General features: G+C 30.1%; 2 protein-coding genes across 2 annotated transcripts; one reads left to right on the top strand and one right to left on the bottom strand.

Moving 5' to 3' along the window:
• Positions 1 to 8914: 8914 nt before the first annotated feature.
• On the bottom strand, positions 8915 to 14152 carry LOC142240000 (uncharacterized). Its single transcript, XM_075311723.1, has one exon. It carries the CDS (start codon positions 14150 to 14152, stop codon positions 8915 to 8917), a length of 5238 nt encoding a protein of 1745 aa, XP_075167838.1.
• A 41-nt stretch (positions 14153 to 14193) lies between these two features.
• On the top strand, positions 14194 to 27066 carry LOC142239999 (sensory neuron membrane protein 1-like). The gene is made up of 8 exons (XM_075311722.1): positions 14194 to 14289; positions 17319 to 17476; positions 17542 to 17683; positions 17811 to 18065; positions 22896 to 23192; positions 23258 to 23461; positions 23528 to 23706; positions 26937 to 27066. Exons 1-8 carry the CDS (start codon positions 14194 to 14196, stop codon positions 27064 to 27066), a joined length of 1461 nt encoding a protein of 486 aa, XP_075167837.1.
• Positions 27067 to 27348: the final 282 nt, after the last annotated feature.

Raw genomic sequence — 27348 nt, 5'->3', positions numbered from 1 at the left:
TGATATAGTCCCCATATAAACCGACTTCCCGATTTGGGGTCTTGGGCTTATAGAAATCGTAGTTTTTATCCAATTTGCCTGAAATTGGAAATCTAGAGGTATTTTATGACCATAAAGAGGTGTACCAAAAATGGTGCGTATCGGTCCATATTTTGGTATAGCCCCCATATAGACCGATCTCCCGATTTTACTTCTTGGGCTTATAGAAACCGCAGTTTTTATCCAATTTGCCTGAAATTTGAAATATAGAGGTATTTTATGACCATAAAGAGGTGTGCCAAAAATGGTGCGTATCGGTCCATATTTTGGTATAGCCCCCATATAGACCGATCTCCCGATTTTACTTCTTGGGCTTATAGAAACCGCAGTTTTTATCCAATTTGCCTGAAATTGGAAATCTAGAGGTATTTTATGACCATAAAGAGGTGTGCCAAAAATGGTGAGTATCGGTCCATGTTTTGGTATAGCCCCCATATAGACCGATCTCCCGATTTTACTTCTTGGGCTTATAGAAACCGCAGTTTTTATTCAATTTATCTGAAATTGGAAATCTAGAGGTATTGTAAGACCACAAATGCGTGTGCCAAAAAGTGTGAGTATCGATCCATATTTTGGTACAGCCCCCATATAGACCGATCTCCCGATTTTACTTCTTGGGCTTATAGAAATCGTAGTTTTTATCCAATTTGCCTGAAATTTGAAATCTAGAGGTATTTTATGACCATAAAGAGGTGTACCAAAAATGGTGAGTATCGGTCCATATTTTGGTATAGCCCCCATATAGACCGATCTCCCGATTTTACTTCTTGGGCTTATAGAAACCGCAGTTTTTATCCAATTTATCTGAATTTGGAAATCAAAAGGTACTTTAGGACCATAAATAGGTGTGCCGAAAATGATGAGTATCGGTCCATATTTTGGTATAGCCCCCATATAGACCGATTTCCCGATTTTACTTCTTGGGCTTCTAGAATCCAAAGTTTTTATCCAATTTGCCTGAAATTGGAAATCTAGAGGTATTTTCGGGCCATAAAGAGGTGTGCCGGAAACGGTGAGTATCGGTCCATATTTTAGTATAGCCCCCATAAGAATGATTTCCAGATTTAACTCCTTGGGTTTCTAGAAACCGTAGTTTTTATCTGATTTGCCTGAAATTGTAAATATTCTGGTATTTGAGGCTCAGAAAAACGTGTATCGGATTAAGTTTTTATCGGTCCATTTGGTAATGCCTCGATATAGACCGACTCCACTTCTTGAGGGTGTAGAAGGCGCACTGATCATGAAAATTGCTTGAAACTTAAGATTTCAAATCAAGACGTTATTTTATAAGTTTCTTGCACACTTACAAGAGATGTTAATGATTCCTCTAAAACTCAAACAAAAATTGTTCTTATAAATCCAGAACCTGATATAGTCCTCATAGGTGAAATCTTTAAATTTATCTTCCGGAAGTGTCCTCAAGCCCTTCTGAAATTTCAAAGGTAACCCTAATATTTGATTCATGGTGGTGGGTATTTAAGATTCGGCCCGGCCGAACTTACTGCTGTATATACTTGTTGATAGTAAATTTTGCCTTTGACGATTTGACGACGATTTTAAACAACGTAGTTATGAGTTGACGATTTTTTAAAATGCTCGACATAAGTGTTTTTTTTTTTTAACGTTTTTTATGACGATTTTTCAGAGTGATGTAGTTATAAGTTGACGAATTTCATAAGGTGTAATGTAAACAATTTTTTTAATCTCAAAATATGACAATTTATATGTAGCTTGCTCCCAACCGTCTTCAATGTAGAAAGAAATTTCAAAGCAATCAATATAAATAAACCTAAAATGCGGAATTCCTTTGAAACTTAAACATTGCAAGGTATTCTTTTGTCTTGGTTTAGTTAAATTCACTTTATTCATTTATTCATTACTGATAATAGAAATAATAAAAATTATACATGAGCCAGTAATAAGGATTTAAATTCACTTGGAGAATAGGAAATTTAAGAAAATTTTGTTAAACAATGTAGTACATGTAGTCACAATCAGAAATATTATTTTTAATTAATTAAAAATTTAATTTAATTAATCTTCGTTTAAAAAAACTGGAAACTAGATGACGTAATTAGAGGGTTAAACGGAATTATTAATGTTTTTTTAATAAAACTTTTAATTTGTTCCTTCACTGAAAAAAATATTGACCTAATATGGAAGATTATGCAACTTAAATTTTAGGAATCGAAATTTTCCCAAAGTTAAGGACAAGATTCTTTAAAATAATGACATTTTAATTAAATGAAAGTTCATAATCCTTGCTTCAAAATTTTTTTTCATTAAATTTAGAACACAAATCTTGAAATTTTCTGTCTCTCTGCTGAAGTTGTAGATCTTTAAAGTAAAACAAATTTTCCTTAAAATAAAGAAAGACATTTTTAATTTAAAGAAATCGTCTTTAACTCAATTGACATATTGCATTTTTAAATTTAAGATAAAATCGCTTCAAATATAGGCTAAGACTTATTTTAAGGATTTGCATCTTTGGTTTAAAGTTTTTTTTTTAACATTAAGAAAACTGTTTTTACTTTGAAGTACCTGTCATAATTTGGATTTTAAATTGGAATTTGTTTGTACATAAATACCTCTATAAATATATCGCAAAAAGAGGATAAAAATTCGATGAATGATATCTGTATACAATTTCAATTTTATTTATCCTAGATTTAAAGCCAGGTAGGTCCGTCAAAGATGTCTTTATTTTAAAGAAGCCGTATCTTTGGATCGGAATCAATACCAAAATCCTTAAGGGAAGGTGAAAATCTTTGGATCCAAGTAAACTTTTTTTTGAGTGTTTCTCAGATGTTTTATGGGTGACGATTTTTTGAGGAACTTTTTGAGACAAATTGACGATTTTGACGAAAAATATTTTAAAAATTTACGATTTTCAGACCAAAACAGTTGGCACCACTGCGGAAGTGAAAAAGTCAACTACAAAAAGTCAAAAGGTTATGATCACAGCTGGGTTAAAATTTTTTAATTTTATCTTCATTGTTTTTTTGTTTTGTTTTTTATTGCGACTTTTAAATTTACATGTCCAAATAATGTATTTTCTGAGCCTTGTCCAAATTATTTCATCGGAAGTGGAAAAAAATTATGGACGACTCCGGGTTTATAATTTTTGTTTGCTGGGTATTTCAATGGATCTACCAGTGTCTCACTTTAGTTTACCTTGAACTCACATTCGATAGTAATATTAGCACCAATTTGACTAATTAAGGGCGTTTTCGTTTCGCAAAAAATATGTTGCCTTGGTGTTACACTACTTTTCCCCTCATTGTATTTTCGCCCAAATGATAGTGTCATTCCAAAGTTATTATTAATTCATAACATTTTGAGGGATACAGGATCCAAAATCTATGACAGTGTCCTTCATATGTGGCAATCAATTTCGAGAATGTTGCTCCTTTTTTCCCAATCGAAATCGCCATAAGATTTGTATATATCATAATTTTTTAAAACAATTAATTAGACGGACTAAACGTGACACAAAAAATGTCTGAAATGGTAAAAATTTTTCTTAACATTGTTCTTGTTAAATATTCATTTCGATACATTTTAAGTTGCTTCATTTTCATATTAGGTAGTGCACTGAAATAAGTACAAAGATTTTGACACTTTCACATTCTTCATATTTGGATATTTACCATTACACAGAAAAAAAATAATCAACAAAATATTTCGAAATAAAGAGTAGTTAAAAAAATGGCTAGAAGACTATTTTATGTATATATAAAATAATTATAAATAAATAAAAAATTATACAATAAATAATGAATAATTAAGGCAATCAATTAAAAAATTAATACAGTTTTGCGACCAATCACCAAATTAAAAAAACAATTGAAAATACGGAAGAAATCAATTATTTTTTAATCAAGTATATTTCTTATTTATAATTGATATTGTAATTGATCCTTTCATTTTCGTGATATAGGCAATTTTAATTAAAACAATTAATTGGATTAATTAATTAATTTTATTAATTGATTGAATCAGTCCATGGTTTCTTCGTGTAAGATGAGATTTATTAACTTTATGTATGAACATTCTCTTTGTATCAGAAAAATTTTTGCAAATAGACGATTTTTTTTTTTGATAATTTTTGTTATTACCAAATATATTTTCAGTGTCGTTTAATGTCTAAATAACACAACATTAATTTAATATTACAAAAGTTTGTAATACAAAAAATGAAAAGCTATGTACAGATTTATTAATATCGAAAATTACTTAATATATTTGGGTCTAGCCCAGGTCATTGACAATGGCATGTCTTAGGTGGGAATTGAACAAAATGTTAGGACAATAATCCTTCGTGAAAACACCCACCAATTAAGAAAACCACTTACCATCCGCCTAAGGAAGGACAATTGTTTTTACAAATGTATCAACAAAAACGCCTTAAATTAAAAATGTAAAACATACCACCTTGCATGAGGCATACTCTCTAATGACTTTATTTATTACAAAAAATCAAAAATATTTTTGGAGGGTGGGGAAAAATTTTAATTCCTTCGCTATGTCTATAAAAACCTTTAGTTTCATTGAAATACATAATAGTTATTTTTTGTCTGTTGTTGGAAAATTGTGAAAACTATCCTATAGCATTGCGTTTAAAATGTCGGAAAAACTTTACAGAAATGTAGCTATCGGATGCATTGCTTTCGGTTTATTTGGTGTCTTAGTGGGCTTGGGATTTCCACATCTAATGAAAAAGATGATAAAAAGTGTAAATATTGCAAAATAATAACCGAAAATATTTCTAAAAATATAATTATTGCATATGGATATGTTACAGAAATGCTCTACCAATCAAGTTATTAATTAATGTCCAATATGTATAAAAAAAAACTAATTCAAAAAATAATTTTAAAAAAATAGTCAACAAATAAAAAAAATTCAAAAATATATTGTGAGATTTAGTCAAATGTATGAGAATTTAATCCGTAAGGATGATCAATCAAAGTATTAGCCCTCTAACCCTCTAGGGCAGTAAATTTAACTTGATTTTAGAATTATTATCCTTTGAGAAAGTTTCCTTGACATTAATAACTTTATGCGCACATTAGTTAAATAAACTAAAGAAAGAGGAAAAAATTATACACAAATGAAGCATAATGAAAAATATTTACTTATTTTTGAGATATCGGCAAATTTAGTTATAATTATCTAAAATTCACCAAAAATTTACCTTTCTGGTGGATTGGTAGTTTTTTAGTACATCACTTTTTCCCATCTTTCTGGCAACATACGGACACCGCTCGTCCTTCAACGCAATCCCCGAATCGTCCCAACATGTTGCATTCTCATAAGAGAGAAAATGCCAATCAACCAGGTCATGCGTCATCGACCCGAATAAGTGGTAATCTTAAGGAGCAAAGTCAGGGCTATACGGCGGGTGGTTAAAACTCCCCAAATAAGTTTTTCGGGTTGTGCAAGGGAGAACTTACAATGGACTTTGAAAGTCCCTGGCCATATAAAAATGACCTAACACGAAATTTAATTTTTAAAATTATTGACTTAATAGTTATGTTATTTCCATAGCAAATGTTGGCAAACTTTAATTTTTATAAATCTAATTCAAATCAATTTTTATTTCTTCTATTTTTATAGAAAAAATTGTCAAAATTTTATTTCTTTAGAAAGTTTTTTTCACAATTTTATTTTAACAGAAATTTTATCAAATTTTTATTTCAACAGAAAAATTTTCAAATTGTTTTTCAAAATTTTCGTAATTTGTTTTTTTTTGTTTTTTAATTTCATTTCAATTTCAATTTCCGAAAATTATATCAATTTTTACAATCAATTTAGATTTGTTCGAATTGACTTCATTTGACAAGAATTATGACCTTCATACGTCCGACGAAGCCATAACCGCTGCACGAAAGTGGCTCTGCGGTATTTTGCCCATTCCTTTCGAAGCGCAGTCTTGAGATGATTGGCACTTTGGTATTCTTTGGCGCCAATCTTACTCTCCCAAGTGTCTCAGACACACAAATCCAACAAATTGAAATTTTGGTGATCACTGTGCGGTACAAGAGAAACAAGGTACCTCCATTCTTGGTTGACATGTGTTGAGTCCTGTTAGAATGTCAAAATTTTCCTTTCTATAGAAAATTTTGTCAAAATTTTATCTCCATAGAAAATTTTGTTAAAATTTTATATCCATAGAAAATTTTGTCAAAATTTTAATTTTATAGAAAATTTTTTCAAAACTATATTTCTATAGAAAATTTTGTGAAAATTTTATTTCTATAGAAAATTTTGTGTAAAATATTATTTCTACAGAAAATTTTGTCAAAATTTTATTTCTATAGTTTTGTCAAAATTTTATTTCTATAGAAAATTTTGTGTAAAATATTATTTCCACAGAAAATTTTGTCAAAATTTTATTTCTCTAGTTTTGTCAAAATTTTATTTCTATTAAAAATTTTGTCAAAATTTTATTTCTATAGAAAATTTTGTCAAAATTGTATTTCTATAGAAAATTTTGTCAAAATTTTATTTCTGTAGAAAATTTTGTCAAAATTTTATTTCTATAGAAAATTTTGTCAACATTTTATTTCTATAGAAAATTTTGTCAACATTTTATCTCTATAGAAAATTTTGTCAACATTTTATATCTATAGAAAATTTTGTCAAAATGTTATCTCTATAGAAGATTTTGTAAAAATTTTATCTCTATAGAAAATTTTGTCAAAATTTTATCTCTATAGAAAATTTTGTCAAATTTTATCTCTATAGAAAATTTTGTCAAAATTTTATATCTATAGAAAATTTTGTCAAAATTGTATATCTATAGAAAATTTTGTCAAAATGTTATCTCTATAGAAAATTTTGTCAAAATTGTATTTCTATAGAAAATTTTGTCAAAATTTTATTTCTGTAGAAAATTTTGTCTAAATTTCATCTCTATAGAAAATTTTGTCACAATTTTGTCTCCATAGAAAATTTTGTCAAAATATATAAAATTTTGTCAAAATAAATATCCATAGAAAATTTTGTCAAAATTTTATTTCTATAGAAAATTTTGTCAAAATTTTTTATCTATAGAAAATTTTGTCAAAATTTTCTATCTATAGAAAATTTTGTCAAAATTTTATATCTATAGTGTTTATGTTCATAGCGTTGGTGGTTTCGCGGGTCATCGAATAACAAACCTCTTTGATTCTGAATAACCGTATAGAAAATTCAAAGTCATCGCGTTTATTAATTCGTTATAATCCAATCAAAATAATAAATCTTTTATTATTAACATATTATTTAATCCTTAATTTTACTTTTGAGACATCACTGTCACTAATTATGGTTTATAAAAGGGTTTCTTGTTTAAGATGACAATACACCACTTTGTTCTATTCGTCTCACATCGTTTCGCTTTTTCACCGATCACCGCGTTTGCTATATGGTCACCAACTAACTGTGTCATCAAGTTCTTTTTTACTTTTTGAAAAAACCCAGGAGAACGAACAATATATAAAAAAGAAGGAAGAAAAAATACTTACTGGAATATACCCGTTGTATGTCTGTCCAATTTATTTACAAAAATGAACTTTGATTGTATTAGTGTGTGTGTGAGCATAGAAACATTACAAAGCACACGAGATATTACGAACGGCGTTTAATAAGAACGTTAACGACGGGAACATACCCGTGCCATTACAATGAAAGCGGTTTATGTTGTTGCGGTTTGCGTTTGACGTGAACATACCGCCTCCCTTGCATTATGTGATGCAAAAAATAGGAATAGTGTTGATAATGAGACGAATAGAACAATGAAGCTAGAAAAAAGCACTTAAAACTTAAAATATTAATTTTATTAATTCAATTTCGTGAGCAAAGGAAATTTCAATTCAAATTTTTTGAACATTAAATGTTTAATATCACATAACAAGTGGAATTCAGTATGTAGTAATATATAAAGTATAAGGCTTATGTTAAGATTTAATACACATTTGAATAAAGTAAATTAAAAAAAAATGAAATAAAAATTCTAAGGAACACTTCTTGAGGTATATTTCTTCATTGGCTTGGTAAACTGGACTAGTTGATGTCAGGATGGACTGAGCCAAAATATGCGTAGCCAAAAATGGTTTCTTGTAGCATGATCTGCTTTCGACCGTGGTGTGGTCGACTACAAATCACCGCTCCTGCAGCGTTAGCACCCAGTATAAGATGACTAGGAAATTTGCAATGCCAAAACGGATCAGCAGCCTCTTGGATGGAGAAATGGTCATTTAGTTGTTCTGGTTTCAGGTCAAAAGGTGGTGTTTCTATGGAGCTCGTTGAATCGATAAGGCATTCAACGGTGATACGATTGCGACAAGGAATACCCGTACGGGGTAAAATCATCACATTAATTTTGTTATGCACGCCCTGTTGTAGTTGAGTGGCCAGTTCACGGGTTATAGTTGATCGTGGTCTTCTGGGATCAATTATGATTCTGCGGTGTGCTCCTTCTTTAGAACTTGGGTTTCGAATCTCTACGTAAGCAGTCATTGCAAACCATACCCGTCCTGGGTCGGTTGGATGAAGCAAAGTGTGATGAGTGCATTGACAAATGTGACAGCGGCCACGAGAGCGACACTCATGAAATGGATGTGTTTGAGCCAAGCAATTAGAACATAGATAGTGGCGCTCTACAAGTCGTTGTCTTTCCTCAGGGGTGTTGATGAGAAATCGAGCACAGTGCCGAATAGAATGGCGACCATGGCATAAAAGGCATTTGTACGCGTCATCAAATGGCCGTATTGGTAACATTTCTGCAAGAAGATATGATTAGAGATGTGCAGATTAGTGAAGTATAATTAAGAATAAGTATAGACGTAATTTAAGCAGTGCGAGGTGTTTTTTTTTTTTTTTTTTTTTTTTAATTTTTGGAGTCTGGGGCATCAAGCGGCAACACCACAAGTTTATGTATGGGTCTGGTAAGAGTTCCGCTTTGGGTTTTGACGATAGCGACTCGTACTCTATCGTCTGAGCCACGAACAGTTTCAATTACCCTTCCCAATTGCCATTCGGTGGGACAGGTGAAATCCTTATGAATGATAACCAAGTCATTTGGTTGAACATCTTTTTGGGGGGTTTTCCATTTATTACGTTTTTGTAGTTCATGGAGATATTCTGTTTTCCATCTGCGGCAGAATTCTTGGTTCATGGCCTTAACTTTTCTCCATCGGCTAAGCAGTGAATAGTTCAATGAAATTTCTTCAGGTTCAGCAGGACTAAGTAGGGTGGATCCAATTAAAAAATGTGCTGGTGTTAGGGGTGACAAATCTTCAATGTTGTTTGACATGGAACATAAAGGCCGTGAATTAAGACAGGCCTCGATACTAGCCAATAATGTACAAAATTCCTCGAAGGTGTAACGAATTTGGCCGGAGGTTTTCTTTAAGTGAGACTTAAAGCTTTTCACGCCCGCCTCCCATAAACCGCCCATATGAGGGGCAGATGCGGGAATAAAGTGCCATGACAGGTTTTGGTGACCATAATGTGAGACAACATTGTCTTTTAAGGTGATAATATGTTGTTTGAAGTTTCTTTCTAGTTCTCGAGCAGCTCCTAGAAAATTTCTCCCATTATCAGAATAAACTTTGTTGGGACATCCACGTCTGGATATAAAGCGGGAGAATGCGGCAAGAAAGCAGGAAGTTGTTAGGTCACTAGTCATTTCTAAATGTATGGCCTTAGTGGCAAAGCATATGAATATACAAACATATCCTTTAGTTGTCCTACAGCAACGACCCGCAAAGCTTTTTACGTCAAAGGGGCCGGCAAAGTCGACGCCTGTATTGACGAAAGGGCGACTAATTGTGACGCGTTCAATTGGTAGCTGAGCCATAATTTGAGTTTGTAATTTACGACGATGAATCATACAGACTTTGCAATTATAAATTACTGTTTTTATCAGATTTTTGAGCTTTAATATCCAGCATTCTCGTCTGATTATGTTCAACATGAGTCGATGACCTCCGTGGAAGGTTATTTTATGAACAAACTCAACATAAAGTCGAGATAATCTGCTATTATATGCGAGAATAATTGGATGTCGCTCATTGTGAGACATACATGTAGCAGCTGCTAAACGTCCATTCGCACGTATTATTTTTCTATCGTCCAAATATGGATTTAGTGATATTATAGAACTGTGGGCTGGTATTGGTTTATTTTGAGACAAACACCAATATTCTTCGGAGAAGGACAACTTTTGAGAAAGGTGGAATAACCGGTTCCTGGCAGTTTTTATTTCATGATATTCGAGGTTACATGAAGTATAAGTGATATTGTGACGGTAGGAAGGGTGTGAATTGTTGTAGAATCGAAAGATAAATGCCAGTACACGAATTGCACGATTCAAACTGGAGAAACGAGTGAGGATATCTACCTTTTCTGACGATCTGGTAAAATATACTTTGATATTCTTTTTTTCTTCGGTGGTTTCTATATCATTGGGACATGACGGCCAAATAAAATTTTTCTCATGAAGCCATGTAGGTCCGTTCCACCATAACCTGTTATCTTTTAATTCCGAAGGAGTCAGCCCCCGCGTTGCCAGATCGGCGGGGTTGTGATGAGTATCGACATGAGCCCAACATTTGTTTCCGACTTTTTGTAGAATAATGCTGACTCGGTTTGCGACAAACGTTGTCCAAGTACAGGGGGGTTTCTTGAGCCATGCTAAGACAATGGTTGAGTCCGTCCAAAGAAATAAGTAATATTTTTTGATGTTGAATTTTGGTATACTACTATTGACTAATTCAGCGAGCAATACTGCGCCACATAGTTCTAAGCGGGGGAGCGATTGTTTTTTAATGGGTGCCACTTTAGTTTTGGCGACTAGTAAGTGAACAAAAATTTCATTATCCATATATATTCTGACATAAATGGTAGCGGAGTAAGCCAACTCCGATGAGTCACAAAACCCGTGGAACGAAACATCACATTCTGGCGAATAATGAACCCATCTAGGGATAGTAATAGAATCCAAATCGTTGTATGTATAAATAAATTGTTGCCATTCGCACAGGGATTGAGGCTTTAGGTAATCATCCCAAGCAAGATCATCAAGCCACAGCTGCTGCATAAAAATTTTTGCCTTTACAACGACAGGAGCCAGCCAACCCGCGGGGTCGAATAGCCTGGCGATTATAGAGAGCACTTCCCTTTTCGTGTAAGACGATTTTTTAGGAAATTTTTCGGAAACAAAAAAGAAACTGTCGACTGAGGCGTTCCACCGTACACCCAAAGTTTTAGTTGTGCTGTTATCGTCGAGACATACAAAACTTTCATTTAATAAATGTTCTCTAGGTAGGTCAGATAATATATCAGGTGAATTTGCAGTCCATTTGCGCAATTGAAATCCCGCGGAGTTTAGTATATTTCTAAGTTGATTTTTGGTTTCTAAAGTCTCTTTCAAAGTGTGAGCTCCTGTGAGGACATCGTCCACATACATGTCGTTTAATAGAACTTTAGCTCCTAAAGGATAATTTTCTTCTTCATCAGTTGCAAGTTGATGTAGCGTGCGCAGGGCTAAAAACGGCGCACAATTCAATCCGAAAGTAACCGTTTTTAGCTGGAAATCTTGAATGTATTCTTCAGAGGATTTACGGAACAAAAGCCGCTGGTATGGGGTGTGGTCTGGATGTATTAAGATTTGTCTATACATTTGACTTATATCGGCATTAAAAACAAATTGAGGAAATCTCCATTTTAAAATTAGACAGGAAATGTCCGCTTGCAATGTGGGACCCGTATATAATAAATCATTAAGGCTGTAACCATTAGACGAGGTGCAAGAAGCGTTAAAAACTACTCGTAATTTGGTTGTAGTTCGATGGGGTTTGAAAATACCATGATGTGGGAGATAGAAATGGGGTGGGTTGTCACTGTTTACCGGAACATCAACCGGCTCCATATGGTTTTGACTTAAGTAATCGTTTATTACTTCTTCATATAGTTTCTTGTATTCTGGATTACGATTCAAAGATTTTTCGTTTCGTAAAAATTGTATAAGTGCAATATGTCTGCTAGAGCCCACTCTTAATGTAGTAGAGCAAATTCGTTTGAATGGTAGTTGGACCATATATCTACCATTTTCTAGACGCTTGGTAGTAGATGCATAAATCTTCTCACACTCTTTGTCATCCTCGGACAAAATAGGTTGCTGAGAGATTTCTTCAAGTTTCCAAAATTTTTCCAGTTGCTCATTTATTGAAACTTGGGTAAAATGGGATAATCTTGTCTCACGAAAAGTGTTACTATTGGGGGCTGGACCTGTTAATATCCAGCCGAAAATTGTTTTTTGAGCAATCAAGGAACCAAAAACACCATGTTGAATTCCTTCTTGTACTATGGTTGGATACAAATCTCCTCCAAGAAGAATTTCGATGGGATTGCTCTGGAAAAATTGTGGATCAGCAAGTTCCAAATGTGGTAAATTTTCCATCTGTGGTGGAGTGAAAGAATATGTAGGTATTTTCCCTGTCACTTCTTTTACCACGAGAGCCTCAGTATTGATTTGTAGTTGAGGTCGATTAATTGAAGATATGGAAAATGTAGCTAACTTCTCTGATTTGGTTATCACCATGCCTCCAACACCGACTATTTCTGCGGAAATTGGTTTAGTTGGTAATTTCAAACGTTTTTGTAAACTTTCAGTGATAAATGAATCGTCAGAGCAAGGATCTATAAGCACGCGAGCTTTGTAAGAGACATCAAGGTGATTGATGTTTACCCACGCAGTTGCAAGAACCACCTTCTTGCCGACTGAAGTTGCATGAGTTTGGACTCTTTCAGAATCTGAGGTATTTGCTGTTGTGGACTGTATATTCATGGTAGAGGGTTGTATTTGAGTGACATGTGAAGCATGAGCCTGTTGATTTGGATTTATACGAGCTTCAGATGATGTTGGCTTTGGGTTATCATCATATGCTCTATGCAAGAGACTGTGGTGTTTAAGACGACATGTAGAACAGGTGTTAGAACTTTTGCAGTTGGGGACTAGATGACCCGGGGAAAGGCAATTTAAACAAAGTTTAAATTTTTTTACTAATTTCGATCGATTTTTAACGTCCATGTTTAAAAATTGGGAACATGATCGAATTGAATGTGATTCGTGGCATAAATGACATTTTTGAAGATCCACTTTAGTATGATGAGATTTGAAGCGATTGTGCGGTGGCGGGTTTGGTAACTTAGTGGTTTGGCGGTCGGTCGATTTTGTAGAGAGATTAATTAAGTCGGCGACACTTTCTAGGGCCAAAAAGCGTTCGGTTAAAAATGAATTAAAATCTTCCCATTTGGGTAAAGATGTTTTATCTTTTACGGATTGTTCCCATAATGTCAATGTGTGTTTAGGAAGCCGAGTGGAACATAAAAATACGAATATTGGGTCCCAAGACTCGGTCTTGATGTCATATAATTGTAATACAGAAATACAGTTATTTATTTCTCTTTGTAAACGTTTTAAATTTGGGGCAGTCTCTTGAGAAATAATTGGTAAATTAAATAGAATCTTTAATTGTGAATTTACCAGTATTCGTTTATTCTCGTATTGTGACCTCAAGTTCTCCCAAGCGATTCGAAATCCCTCGTCTGTCATTGGAACATTCCTGTTAATTTCCCGAGCTTCTCCCTCGGTTTTCTTTAACAGATGATAAAGTTTTTCTACCGGGCTGAGATTTGCATTATTGATATATATGGCGACAAATAAATCCCGAAATGTGGGCCATGATACATAGTCTCCATAAAAAATTCCCGTATCGCATGGAGGGACTGAGACATTCGAAACTTTCTTAGTTTCTGGTGTGACAGTGGAAACACCCAAATTTTTTATGGCTTGGTTTATTATACGATTACACCTGATATAGCATTGATGGTTATTTTCTTGTTTGTTAACAGCACTAAGAGCGTCATTGCCGTCTAATTTGTATTTTCCTACAATACAAACTTTGTAGGCATTTTCGCATCTCTCCCATTTTTTCATTAATTCTTGCCTTTCTAATATCCAATCATCTTCTAAATATTCCTTGCGATCTATTCTATTTAAATATTCCTCAAATTTTACAAGCTCATCAGCATAGGCGGTGAAATCATCGAGGACAGTCATTGTGACAAATTATTGTATATGTTTGGTTTATATATAAAGTAATGAGACAGCCAACCTTCGTTGTAGGTATAAATGCGGAGCAGCAAATTCTAAATTGTTGTTGCAAAAAGGGGAATTTTCTCACCTTATGTGAGAATGTAGAGATATGGTTTCTTGCTCTTGTGCAAAGAGAACCAGAAATTGGAATGGAAGTTTCTCTTTTTGTTTTATGCGGCGAAAATTGAACGGTATCTGTCCAATTACGGTATCGAAATTTCGCGAAATTTTTAAGACATAAATGATTATGTAATAATTATGTTGTGTAATTCATGTGACGTGTGATGTGAGCGGGTATATCGTTTAGGATCGACATATAAATAAATATAAAGGAAATCAGAGTACGCACCTTGTGATTTCAGCTCTGTTTATTTATACCTGTTGTATGTTATTGTGGGACATACTAGTTCTGCAGTTTGGTTCCTCTTTCTTATATTTATATTTTGTGTGTATCATCACTGCTTGTATTTTTTTTGTTTTTGTTAGATTGTCACTCCACTTTTCACTTGGAATATTTTTTTTTTTTTTTTGTTTTATACATAAGTTTTTATGTATTCACTTTATATGCGTTTGCGTTATTATTGTTATTTATTTATTTTATAAGGTTTTCATACACGTATGCATATTCATTTTCCGAATGTTTTATTCCTATATTTGAGCCATACACGGCTTTATGAAAGATTTTGTTATTATTTTTTTCCACAATGTTTTTTTTTTCATTACATTTTTTATGGTAATTAATTTTCACTGTCTTTTTTTTGTCACTTGCACTTTAATCCGGTTCCGATGGATCATGTTTATGTTCATAGCGTTGGTGGTTTCGCGGGTCATCGAATAACAAACCTCTTTGATTCTGAATAACCGTATAGAAAATTCAAAGTCATCGCGTTTATTAATTCGTTATAATCCAATCAAAATAATAAATCTTTTATTATTAACATATTATTTAATCCTTAATTTTACTTTTGAGACATCACTGTCACTAATTATGGTTTATAAAAGGGTTTCTTGTTTAACATGACAATACACCACTTTGTTCTATTCGTCTCACATCGTTTCGCTTTTTCACCGATCACCGCGTTTGCTATATGGTCACCAACTAACTGTGTCATCAAGTTCTTTTTTACTTTTTGAAAAAACCCAGGAGAACGAACAATATATAAAAAAGAAGGAAGAAAAAATACTTACTGGAATATACCCGTTGTATGTCTGTCCAATTTATTTACAAAAATGAACTTTGATTGTATTAGTGTGTGTGTGAGCATAGAAACATTACAAAGCACACGAGATATTACGAACGGCGTTTAATAAGAACGTTAACGACGGGAACATACCCGTGCCATTACAATGAAAGCGGTTTATGTTGTTGCGGTTTTCGTTTGACGTGAACATATAGAAAATTTTGTCAAAATGTTATCTCTATAGAAAATTTTGTAAACATTTTATCTCTATAGAAAATTTTGTCAAAATTTTATCTCTATAGAAAGTTTTGTCAAAATTTTATCTCTATAGAAAATTTTGTCAAAATTTTATCTCTATAGAAAATTTTGTCAAAATGTTATCTCTATAGAAGATTTTGTAAAAATTTTATCTCTATAGAAAATTTTGTCAAAATTTTATCTCTATAGAAAATTTTGTCAAATTTTATCTCTATAGAAAATTTTGTCAAAATTTCATCTCTATAGAAAATTTTGTCACAATTTTGTCTCCTTAGAAAATTTTGTCAAAATATATAAAATTTTGTCAAAATAAATATTCATAGAAAATTTTGTCAAAATTTTATTTCTATAGAAAATTTTGTCAAAATTTTATTTCTATAGAAAATTTTGTCAAAATTTTATATCTATAGAAAATTTTGTCAAAATTTTATATCTATAGAAAATTTTGTCAAAATTTTATATCTATAGAAAATTTTGTCAAAATGTTATCTCTATACACGCTCACAAAAAATCGCTTCTGTAACATATACTCCCAAACATATTTTGCTTCAAGCATATACATTTTTGGGTATTGCCCAAACATTTATATGTTTGATCTCTTCCAATATATAATATGTTTGAAAGCATATTAGTCTAAACAATATATGTTTGGGTAGTCTAAGTTCCAAACATTTTGTATTTTTGCATCCAAATTCAATAATGTTGTCTTCCAAAAAACAATATGTTATTATGTGAACATATAATATGTTTGGAAGCATTTTGCACCCAAAAATTTTATATGCTTAAAAAAAATTCTCCCAAACAATATTGTGCTCAAAATTTTATTTATTTATTTATATATTTACAATCATAACGAATTATGAAAATAAACAGGTAATATAGGTGCTAACAACATAGGTTTTCGACCTGAATGCTCAAAATTTTGTTTCTGCCCAATTGTATATTCTTCCACATCTTTCTCACTTCCACGAGATTTTTTAGTTCTTAGCACCTTTTTCTGTAATACAAACATTGTAGAAGAAATTATTCAATTGTATGATTTTTTTTTATTTTAATTTTACCTTTTGTCGGACGGGGATTCGAACAGCGGACCACACAGTTTGTAAGGATCAAAGAAGTAGCTGATCAATTGCCCAAGGAAAAATAAAATGTTAATTTTGTAATAACAAGCAACAACCACCAACTTAATTCAATATCGCTCCCTGTTAAATAGCGCTCCAAGCTACTAAACACATTTATGTTTATAGGCTATTTCTAAATTAATATATGTTTGCATCCAAGCATATTATATTTACAAACATTTTATGTCCCAAACATAATATGTTCTAACATATTAACATATATGTCCCAAACATGTTATGCTAGTTTATGAACATTATATGCTTGCACTCAAAAATATTGTGTTTAAAAATTTGTGTTCCAAACATATAATGTTTATAAATATGAAAAACAGCCTTTTTCATCCGTGTAGAAAATTTTGTCAAAATTTTATCTCTATAGAAAATTTTGTCAAAATTTTATCTCTATAGAAAATTTTGTAAAAATTTGATCTCTATAGAAAATTTTGTCAACCAAGTAGTTTATCTTGGTTGAATAAGTTTTTTTGGAGAATATTATTTTTTTTTTGTTTGCTTTCTATATACCATATACTCAAAATATACTGAATCTAAAGTTTTCTTATTTTCTTTTAGCAAATTAATTTAAAGCCTGGATCCGAAACGAGACAAATGTGGGAAAAATTCCCTATATCGATCAAATTCTCAATATATGTTTTTAATGTTACAAATCCTGATGAATGTCAAAATGGCGGTAAGCCTAAACTTCAAGAAGTGGGACCCTTTGTATTCGAGTAAGTTATTATATAAAAAAACTAAAAATTTTAAACTAATTCGAAACTATCACTATCCCATCTAGAGAATGGAAAGATAAATACGATCTTGAAGATATAGAAGAAGAAGATGCAGTGGAATTCAATATGCGCAATACTTTCATATTTCGTCCTGATTTAGGTTTGAGTGGTGAGGAAATTGTAGTATTTCCGCATCCTTTGATACAGGTCAGTATTGTTGACATAGACTAATATGTCAATAAGTTTAAAAAAATATCTATGTTCCAAAGTTTTTAAATAGGTTAAACGGAGCATAAAAACTTATTCAAGGTTTTGTTTCTTCATTATTTTCCAGGTCATGGGTATTTCAATAAAACGTGATAAAGTCGCCATGTTGGGCATGATAGCCGAGGGAATTGAAGAACTATTTAAACCCACTTCACCATTTCTTCGAACTCCGGCATTGGATATATTCTTCCGTGGTTTTGATATCGATTGTTCTACTGACAATTTTGCTGCCAAGGCCATTTGTTTGAATTTTCATACAGGTGCTGTAAAAGGAGCCGAAAAAGTTGACGACACTCATTTTAAATTTTCCCTACTGGGTGGGGTGAGTAAAAAGAGTTTGTAAAAGTCTAAAATAAATAGGATAGCAATCAAAGGGAAACACAAACAATTAATAGGATACGTTTGCATTGAGCCACTGTAAATCACATGAAAAACGTTTTATATAAATGAGAGAAAATTTATAGTCGGCATATTATAAATTTGTGTTAAATATATAATTGCAAGAGCCAAAGAAGATGGTCTTCTGGTATCTGCTAATTAAAATCAAGAAAGTGATATTGAACAGTCTTTTTCATTTTAATTAGCAATATTCGTCCGTCCCGCCAAATGTCTGTCCGTCCACCTTATAATCGTATATATTTCGTGATCATAACGAAAAGGTTCACATACTATTAAATAAAGTATTTTTACATCGGCTCGTGGACGCGCACAACTATGCTCTGTAAATAAAACTGTTTAACTGTATGCGTTGATTGTGCGTTGATGACGATAATTGTCTGACAATGACAGCTACGTAGCCCAGTGGATAGTGTGTTGACTTACAAACATTACGGTCCTCGGTCACAATTACCACAGTTGATAGAATTCTATCCAAAATGGTAGATGGTAGAACTAAGTAACTCTTACTTCATAAATTTTCTATAGAATTAAAATTTTGAGAAAATTTTCTATATAAATAAAATTTTAAGAAAATTTGCTATAGAAATAAAATTTGAGGAAATTTTCTATAGAAATAAAATTTTGAGAAAATTTTCTATAGAAATAAAATATCGAGAAAATTTTCTATAAAAATAAAATTTTGAAAAATTTTCAAAAAAATAAAATTTTGACAAAATTTTCTATAGAAATAAAGACTTTTAATTAAATTAAAATTTTCTATAGAAATAAAATTTTGAGAAAATTTTCTATAGAAATAAAATTTTGAGAAAAATTTCTATAGAAATAAAGTTTTGAGAAAAAGTTGTATAGACACAAAAATTTTGAGAAAATTTTCTATAGAAATAAAATCTTGACAATATTTTATAAAGAAATAAAATGTTGACAAAATTTTCTATAGAAATAAAGATTTGACAAAATTTTCTATAGAAATAAAATTTTGAGAAAATTTTCTATAGAAATAAAATTTTGAGAAAAATTTCTATAGAAATACAATTTTGACAAAATTTTCTATAGAAATAAAGTTTTGAGAAAACTTTGTATAGACATAAAATTTTGAGAAAATTTTCTATAGAAATAAAATCTTGACAATATTTTATATAGAAATAAAATGTTGACAAAATTTTCTATAGAAATAAAATGTTGACAAAATATTCTATAGAAACAAAATGTTGAGAAAATTTCCTATAGAAATAAAATTTGGACAAAATTTTCTATAGAAACAAAATCTTGGCAAAATTTTCTATAGAAATAAAACTTTGATAAAATTTTCTATAGAAATAAAATTTTGACAAAATTTTCTGTAGAAACAAAATTTTTACAAAATTTTCTATAGAAATAAAATTTTGACAAAATTTTTTGTAGAACTAAAATTTGGACAAAATTTTCTATAGAAATAAAATTTTTACAAAGTATTCTATAGAAATAAAATTTTGACAAAAGTTTCTATAAAAATAAATTTTTGACAAAATTTTCTATAGAAATAAAATTTTTACAAAATTTTCTATAGAAATAAAATTTTGACAAAATTTTCTATAGAAATAAAATGTTGAGAAAATTTTCTATAGAAATACAATTTTGAGAATATTTACTATAGAAATAAAATGTTGACAAAATTGTATATAGAAATAAAATTTTGAGAATATTTTCAATAGAAATAAAATTTGGAGAAAAGTTTCTATCGACATAAAATTTTGATAAAATTTTTTTAGAAATAAAATTTTAAGAAAATTATCTATAGAAATACAATTTGGAGAAAACTTTCTATAGAAACAAAATTTTGAGAAAATTTCCTATAGAAATAAAATTTTGACTAAATTTTCTATAGAAATAAAATTTTGACTAAATTTTCTATAGATATAAAATTTTCTTTAGAAACCAAATCTTGGTAAAATTTTCTATAGAAATTAAAATTTTGACAAAATTTTCTGTAGAAATAAAATTTTTACAAAATTTTCTATAGAAATAAAATTTTGACAAAAATTTCTATAAAAACAAGTTTTGACAAAATATTCTATAAAAATAAAGATTTGACAAAATTTTCTATAGAAATAAAATTTTGAGAAAATTTCCTATAGAAATAAAATTTTGAGTAAAATTTCTATAGAAATACAATTTTGACAAAATTTTCTGTAGAAATAAAGCTTTGAGAAAACTTTCTATCGACATAAAATTTTGAGAAAACTTTCTATAGAAATAAAATCTTGACAATATTTTATTTAGAAATAAAATGTTGACAAAATTTTCTATAGAAATAAAATTTGGACAAAATTTTCTATAGAAACAAAATCTTGGCAAAATTTTCTGTAGAAATAAAATTTTGACAAAATTTTCTTTGGAAATAAAATTTTGACAAAATTTTCTGTAGAAATAAAATTTTGACAAAATCTTCTATAGAAATAAAATTTTGACAAAATTTTCGTTAGAAATAAAATTTTTACAAAATTTTCTATACAAATGAAATTTTTCCAAAATTTTCTATAGAACTAAAATGTTGACAAAATTTTCTATAGAAATAAAATTTTGAGAAAACTTTTTATCGACATACAATTTTGAGAAAATTATCTATAGAAAAAAAATTTGGAGAAAACTTTCTATAGGAAAGAAAATTTCCTATAGGAATAAAATTTTTACTAAATTTTCTATAGAAACAAAACCTTGGCAAAATTTTCTATAGAAAAAAAATCTTGGTAAAATTTTCTACAGAAATAAAATTTTGACAAAACTTTCTATGGAAATAAAATTTTGAAAAAATTTTCCTTAGAAATAAAATTTTGACACCATTTTCTACAGAAATAAAATTTTGACAACAATTTTCTATAGAAATAAAATTTTGAAAAAATTTTCGTTAGAAATAAAATTTTTACAAAATTTTCTATAGAAATAAAAATTTGACAAAAATTTCTATAAAAATAAATTTTTGACAAAATATTCTATAGAAATAAAATTTTTACAAAATTTTTTATAGAATTAAAATTTTGACAAAATTTTCTATAGAAATAAAATGTTGAAAAAATTTTCTACAGAAATAAAATTTTAAGAATATTTTCTATAGAAATAAAATTTTGAGAAATCTTTCTATCAACATAAAATTTTGAGAAAATTATCTATAGAAATAAAATTTGGAGAAAACTTTCTATAGAAACAAAATGTTGAGAAAATTTCCTATTGGAATAAAATTTTGACTAAATTTTCTATAAAAATAAATTTTTGACAAAATATTCTATAGAAATAAAATTTTTACAAAATTTTTTATAGAATTAAAATTTTGACAAAATTTTCTATAGAAATAAAATGTTGAAAAAATTTTCTACAGAAATAAAATTTTAAGAATATTTTCTATAGAAATAAAATTTTGAGAAATCTTTCTATCAACATAAAATTTTGAGAAAATTATCTATAGAAATAAAATTTGGAGAAAACTTTCTATAGAAACAAAATGTTGAGAAAATTTCCTATTGGAATAAAATTTGTACTAAATTTTCTATAGAAATAAAATTTGTACTAAATTTTCTATAGAAATAAAATTTTTACTAAATTTTCTATAGAAATAAAATTTTTACAAAATTTTCTGTAGAAATAAAATTTTGACAAAAATTTCTATAAAAATAAATTTTTGACAACATTTTCTATAGAAATAAAATGTTGAGAAAAATTTCTATAAAAGTAAAATTTTTACAAAATTTTCTATAGAAATAAAATTTGGAGAAAACTTTCTATATAAATAAAATTTGAGAAAATTTTCTATAGAAATAAAATTTTTACAAAATTTTCTATAGAAATAAAATTTTAACAAAATATTCTAAAGAAACAAAATTTTCTATGGAAAAAAAAAATTTGGTCTAAATTTTTTATAGATATAAAATTTTCTATAGAAATAAAATCTTGGCAATAATTTCTATAGAAATAAAATTTTGTTTTTTTGATTTCAGCTTAAGGTTTTAAGCTGAAATCAAAAAAACAACAACAATGATTAAAGAACAAAACCGACAATAACAAAACAAAATAAAACTTTGATAAAATTTTCTATAGAAATAAAATTTTGAGAAAATTTTTAATAGAAATAAAATTTTTAGAAAATTTTCAATAGAAATAAAATTTTGAGAAAATTTTCTATAAAACTAAAATTTTGAGAAAACTTTCTATAGAAATAAAATTTTAACCAAATTTTCTATATAAATAAAATATTAACCAAATTTTCGATATAAATAAAATGTTGAGAAAATTTTCTATAAAAATAAAATTTTTACAAAATTTTCTATAGAAATAAAATTTTTACAAAATTTTCTATAAAAAAAAAAAAACATTTTGACAAAATTTCTTAAGATATAACATTTAGACAGAATTTTCTAGAAAAATAAAGTTTTGAGAAAATGTTGAAATAAAATTTTGATAGAATTTTCTATAAAATAAAATTTTGAGAAAATTTCTTATAGAGATAAAATTTTGAAAATTTTTTCTATTGATATAAATTTTTTACAAAGTTTTCTATAGAATTAAAATTTTGAGAAAATTTTCTAAAAAAAGATTTTACAAATTTCTCTCAGACATAAGGTTTTGACAAAATTTAAAATGTTAGTATTTATCGGGCCACCCTAGAGAATTGTTGATTCCTTGGAGGAGAACTTTATTCGTATTTGCAATGTGAAGTTGTTGCACTTGCTTTTGTTTAACATTTCTTGGACTTTCGAATTGTCTCTTTTTCATTTCCAATCAGGGTAATCATACTGATGGTGGCCGATTCAAGGTTTCAAGAGGTATGCGTAATTATCGTACCATAGGAGAAGTTCTGGAATTCGATGGCGATACAGAATTAAATGTCTGGCCTGGAGATGAATGCAATAAGCTACGTGGTACTGATTCAACAATATTTGCACCACTAATGAAACCCAGCGAGGGTCTATGGTCATTTTCAGCGGATTTATGTCGTTCATTAGGGCCACAATTTGAAAAGAAAGTTACCTATAATGGATTGCCAGCCTATCGATATATAATGGATTTTGGCGATATACAGGCAAGAGAGCATATCTATAGAATGCAAAACACATTACGAATCTATGGTATTTATGCAACTTTCAGAATGAACCTGAAAATCATTGCTATTGCAAAGATTATCCCGATGATTGTCCTGCCAAAGGTACCATGGAATTGGCTTTGTGCAATGAAACACCCATGATTGCTTCATTGCCTCATTTTTTCAAGGCTGATCCAAAACTATTGGCCGGAGTGGATGGTTTGCAGCCCGATGAGAAAAAGCATAGTATTTTTATAGATTTTGAAATTGTATGGGCTGGGTTTTTAAATCTATTTGGAATTGGGTTAATTTAAATTTATTTTTTGTTATTGCAGATTTCCGGTACACCCATGAATATAGCCAAACGTTTACAATTCAATCTAGATGTAGAACCAATTGAAGAAATTCCAGTTATGAGCAAACTAAGACCTTTAGTTATGCCCTTATTTTGGATTGAGGAATCTGTAGCTTTAAATCGTGATTTCACCGATCTTATTAAGGGCAAAGTATTTACGTAAGTCATTAAAAAACCCTTCAACAAAAAAAGGTTACAAATTTTGAAAGTAAAAGGGAAATTTAAACGCTTACTTAACGAATTCTAAATTCTTTACTCTTTGACTACTGATGTCCACTTAGGAGGACATTCGAAAACGACATCAAACTCTATTTCCCCACTTAGTTTCGATTTATTTCTCGATGTTGTTTTAAACTAGAGGCTTTAATATAAATAAGCTATAAATATTTCCCATATTGGTGAGCACTAAAATGCATTTTTATAAACTTTTTTAACAATAAACGAAAAAGTCGAATTTTTGGGGATATTTTCCTACTCTATGTCTATGGTAAATGGATATTCATACAAGAACTAAAGCCGATATTTTTCGCGATTTTTATACCCTTCACCACTACTGTGACTTATTATACCCTGTACAATAAGTTTGTGCATTTGTATGTAACGCCAAGAAGGAAAAGTCTGAGACCCATCGTTTAGTATACCGATCGTCTTAGAATTAAATTCTGAGTCGATTTAGCGATGTCCGTCCGTATGTCTGTCTGTCTGTTCATGTATTTTTGTGCGCAAAGTACAGATCGCAGGTTAAGTCCGATCGTCCTCAAATTTGGCATAGGGTCGTTTTTTGGAACATAGACAATCGCTATTGATTTTGGAAAAAATCGGTTCAGATTTAGATATAGCTGTCATATAAATTTATCCACGATCTGGTCATAATTGACGTGTTTATCAACCGATGTTCTTCGAATTCCATACATCCGAATATTTTATGAGTCTCGAAAAACTTGCAAAATGTCAGCCAAATCGGTTCAGATTTAGATATAGCTCCCATATATAGCTTTCGCCCGATTTACACTCATTTGCCCACAGAGGCCAATTTTTGCTCCGATTTAGTTGAAATTTTGCAAAGGGAGTAGAGTTCGCATTGTAACTATGCGTGCCAAATTTGTTTGAAATCGGTTCAGATTTGGATATATCTCCCATATATAGCTTTCGCCCGATTTACACTCATATGACCACAGAGGCCAATCTTTAACTCCGATTTAGTTGAAATTTTGCACAGAGAGTAGAATTAGCATTGTTGCTATGCGTGCCAAATTTGGTTGAAATCGATTCAGATTTAGATATAGCTCCCATATATATTTTTCGTCCGATTTAGACTCATATGGCAACAGAGGCCAAAGTTTACTACCGATTTTCGTGAAATTTTGCACAGAGAGTAGAATTGACATTCTACCAATGCTTGGTAAATTTGATTGAAATCGGTTCAGCTTTAGATATAGCTCCCATATATATCTTTCGTCCGATTTGCACTTATATGACCTCAAAAGCCAGAGATTTGCCCTGACTTGCTTCAAATTTTGCACGAGAGGTACGTTTAACGGTGTCGTTATGTGTATCAAATTTGGTTAAAATCGGCTCAGATTTAGATATAGCTCCCATATATATCTTTCGTCCGATTTGGACTTATATGGCCTCAAAAGCCAGAGTTTTGCCCTGAATTGCTTCAAATTTTGCACAAGGAGTACGTTTAAGTATCGGTAAGTGTGCCAAATTTGGTTGAAATCAGTTCAGATTTAGACATAGCTCCCATATATATCTTTCGCCCGATTTACACTCATAAGACCACGTGAAATTTTGCAGAGATTGCAGAATTATTATTCTAACTATGCATGTCAAATTTAGTCAAAATCGGTTCAGATTATATATAGCTCCCATATATACGTACACCAGATTTGGGGAAATATGGTAGACTGTTTCATATTTTAGACCCATTTGCAATGGGATTTTCCTCCAATTGACTGGATAGTTTCCACAGAGAATATATTTAATATGATATTTAAGTGTGTCAAGTTTGATCTAATTTGGTTCAGATTTAGATAAAGTCTCCATATATTCGTTTTTCCGGGTTATACAAATATGGCCAAAGTTCCCACCCTTTACACAAAACGGTTGATTTTTAAATAATGCTCCAAGTCGCCCAACTTGACCAAATAATATATCACAACCACACATCTTGGCGAGATCTAACCAATATCCTTGTAAAATCGCCACTGATGAGTAGCAAAAATTGTAAATATTACTAAAATTGTCCTATATCTCGAATACATATGTATCGCCTGATAAATCAAATATGCTCATTTGTACAATTGCATTAAAATTTCTCTCGCTTCATATTTCCCATATTTTTTACTATGTTTCATCCCAGGGCGTTAGCCGATTTAAATTTTAATACTAGAGTTTTTGTAACAGTACAAAAAATTGTCTCCATTAAAAGTATTTGTATCTGGAAATGAAAACCTTTATATAGCTCCCAAACCTTTATATAGCTAGCTTCGGTAGTGAAAGGGTTAATTTTGCTGATTGATATCCCGATAATCGACCCACAGAAAATTTTTGGAAATTTTTTTCCTGCACTGAAAAAAATATTGTCGTGAGGTCAAAGATTTCATGTCTTTAAAATACGAATGCAAATTTTGCTTAGCATATAAGACGCATTTCTCTAGTATAAAGTTTTTTTCCTTGACCAAAGGTCGATAAACTTTTCAATGAAGTCGTATTGTCCTTATAATTAAGTGATTTGATTTAAAAATGGATATCATAACATGAAAGCAAAAATGTTTGGGCTAAGGTCAACTTGACTTTAATAAATAAATTTGTTGTCTTTTTGCATCTTAACTACAAAGCAAAAAATCGTTCAAATATAGGACATGTTTTTCAACACTTTATTTTAAAGACGTTTTTCAGTTGAAACACAGCATAATTTCTACTAGAAGTCGAGTCTTAATTTGGAAAATAAAGTCGTCGTTAACTTGTTTTTAAAGGACTTTGATAACATATGAAGAAAAAAAGCTGAAAAAGCCAAAAATTAAAATTTGCTTCCTAGCTACACAAAACCTAAATTTAAAAGAGAATTGTGTCTTAAAAGTATCCTTACTTGTATTCTCCGCTTCTTTGGCTCGGAATCAATACCAAATTTTTTAAAGTAAAGACAAAATCTTTGGAACCGGGTATGCTTTTTTTCAGTGTGGGTTTAGATACGATTAAGATAAATCTCTCATATATGTGTGTTGTCCAATATTTATATATTTGTTATTCATTTATTATTATTTGGATTTCAGTAATTTTCTAAATTAAACATTTAGAAAATTACTGAAACTTGTTTATTAAAAAAAGTTCCAGTTTTCAATGTATTCGTAAGTAATAAATTCTTCTCTACTTATTTATTGCAGAACTCAAACAATTGTGAAGGTGTTTATGTGGAATGCTATCGTAATTGGAGTATGTGGTGCTTCATTTGCTGCACTGATGGTATATCTCCGCCGACAGGATAATAAACAAATATTCGATGTTAAATCGTAACTTTTTTCACACAAAAAATAAGGAAATCAATTAACCAGTGCGTTTCTGAATTTCTATTTTTAAATAAAACTTTAGCAATGAATAAAACAAGCATCCGATTTAACAATTTTTTTTATAATCCAATAAATTTATGGCACTGAAAAAAAATTGTTCGGCTCCATTTTTTATATTTTGTCTGTACACTAATAATTTTGGTATTGATTTTGAGCCAAAGAAGCAGATAAGTATGCACTGAAAAAAATATGACTATGAAAGATTATGCAGCCTAAATTTAAAGACACG

The sequence above is a fragment of the Haematobia irritans genome, chromosome 5 (genome assembly GCF_050003625.1).
Source record: "Haematobia irritans isolate KBUSLIRL chromosome 5, ASM5000362v1, whole genome shotgun sequence".
NCBI classification, from domain to species: Eukaryota; Metazoa; Arthropoda; class Insecta; order Diptera; family Muscidae; genus Haematobia; species Haematobia irritans.
The sequence above is the reverse complement of the archived record's forward strand: the minus strand, read 5'-3'. Positions and strand labels throughout refer to the sequence as shown.